We start from the raw sequence: 2035 nt of genomic DNA, 5'->3' as shown, positions 1-2035 counted from the left end.
ACAAACAGTGCCCTAAAGACCCCTTTGGCTTACCTCGCATTGATGAGGTCATAGATTCTATAGCCGGTTGCGAGCTCCTATGCTTTTTAGATTGCTACTCTGGTTATCACCAGATCACACTGAAGGAAGAAGACCAGATCAAGACATCGTTCATTATGCCCTTCGGCACCTACTGCTACACGACATGTCCTTTGAGCTTAAGAACTCGGGTATGACTTATCAAAGAGCCATCCAGCGCTGCCTCAAGGACCAGATCGGGAAGAACATCGAGGCCTACATTGATGATGTGGTGGTTAAGTCTAAGACTGCCGACACTCTCATCATCGACCTCACCAAAGTTTTCAAAGCCCTGAAAGTGTACCAATGGAAGCTAAATCCCACTAAATGCATTTTCGGTGTTCCATCTGGTATCCTGCTAGGCAACATCGTCAGTTGCCGTGGCATCGAAGCCAACCTAGAGAAGATAGCGGTGGTGACCAACATGAAACCACTAACCTGTGTCAAGGATGTCTAGAAGCTAATGGGGTGCATGGCGGCTTTAAGTCGTTTCATATCCCGTCTAGGCAAAAAGGGACTCTCCTTCTTCAAGCTACTCAAGGCTCAAGAGAAATTTATCTGGTCAGAGGACGCTGACAAGGCATTCACTGAGCTCAAGCGGTTCCTCACCACACCTCCGATCATGTCTGCCCCCCAAAAGGATGAAACCCTGCTAATCTACATCGCAGCGACCAACCGGGTAGTCAGCACCGCCATCGTTGTTGAACGAGAAGAGGTCAGACACGCATACAACGTCCAACGCCCAGTCTACTTCATCAGTGAGGTCCTAAATGAGTCTAAGACTCGCTATCCCTAGGTCCAAAAGCTATTGTACGCCATCCTGATCACATCCCGGAAGCTCTGTCATTACTTTGACGCCTACCACATAGCGGTAGTTACTGAGTACCCACTCGGTGACATCCTCTGCAACAAGAAAGCCAGTGGACGCATCATTAAATGGGTGGTCAAGCTCGGCACCTATACCATTGACTTTAGGCCTCGCCACACGATCAAGTGGCAGGCGCTCGCCGACTTCATCACCGAGTGGATGGAAATGCAGACTCCTATCCCGATCGACCATCCCGAGCACTGGACCATGTACTTTGATGGGTCTCTCAACCTCGATGGTGCTGGGCCATGTGTATTTTTCATCTCACCGTCAGGGGATAAGCTTCGCTACATTCTCCGCCTATACATTCGAGCATCCAATAATACTATTGAATACGAGGTGACACTTCATGGTCTCCATACAGCTGTCAAGCTCAGCGTTAAATGCCTCCAGGTGTATGGTGACTCCACCCTTGTGATCAATCAGCTCAACAAGGATTGGAATTGCACCAACAAGAAGATGGACGCTTACTGCACCGCGATAAGAAAGTTAGAAGACAAGTTCTACGGTATCGAGTACCACCATGTGCTCTGGGCTGACAACCAAGCAACCGATGAGCTATCAAAGTTAGGGTTGACTCGGACTGAAGTTCCTACCGAAGTGTTCGTCTAGGACCTCATGACGCCATCCATCAAGCAGGGGCAAGAAGGTGTCGAAGAGAAGCCACCTGTTGAGCCATTAGTCATAGCAGTCCTTGGAGGGAACCTTTCATCAAATACCTCACCACTGTAGATGTCCCAGCTGACAACACAGAGAGAGAACACCTCACCCGCCGTAGCAAGCATTACGTCCTAGTTGAAGGAAAGTTATATCGCAAGAACGCCAAGGGAGTGCTACTCCAGAAGTGCGTCTCTGTGGAAGAGGGTGAGAAGATACTCAAGGAGATCCATGTTGGCACTTGCGACAATCACGCAACCTCTAGAACACTGGTCGGTAAAGCCTTCTGAGCTCATTTTTATTGGCCTTCTGCAGTTGCCGATGCTGAGGCATTCGTTCGTCGGTGCGAGAATTGTCAGTTTTTTGCTAAGCAAATCCACGTCCTAGCCTAGGCCTTGCAAACGATTCCTGCATCTCGGCCCTTTGCATGCTGGGGACTAGATATAATAAGGC

At 49.2% G+C, this 2035-nt stretch overlaps 1 protein-coding gene across 1 annotated transcript; it reads left to right on the top strand.

The window, feature by feature from the left end:
* Positions 1 to 529: 529 nt before the first annotated feature.
* On the top strand, positions 530 to 1537 carry LOC136510184 (uncharacterized). Its single transcript, XM_066504731.1, has 2 exons — positions 530 to 772; positions 854 to 1537. The coding sequence occupies exons 1-2, from the start codon at positions 530 to 532 to the stop codon at positions 1535 to 1537; spliced, it is 927 nt and encodes a 308-aa protein (XP_066360828.1).
* Positions 1538 to 2035: the final 498 nt, after the last annotated feature.

The sequence above is a fragment of the Miscanthus floridulus genome, chromosome 16, assembly GCF_019320115.1.
Source record: "Miscanthus floridulus cultivar M001 chromosome 16, ASM1932011v1, whole genome shotgun sequence".
Taxonomy (NCBI): Eukaryota; Viridiplantae; Streptophyta; class Magnoliopsida; order Poales; family Poaceae; genus Miscanthus; species Miscanthus floridulus.
Note: the sequence above shows the minus strand (reverse complement) of the source record. Positions and strands in the feature narration are given on the sequence as shown.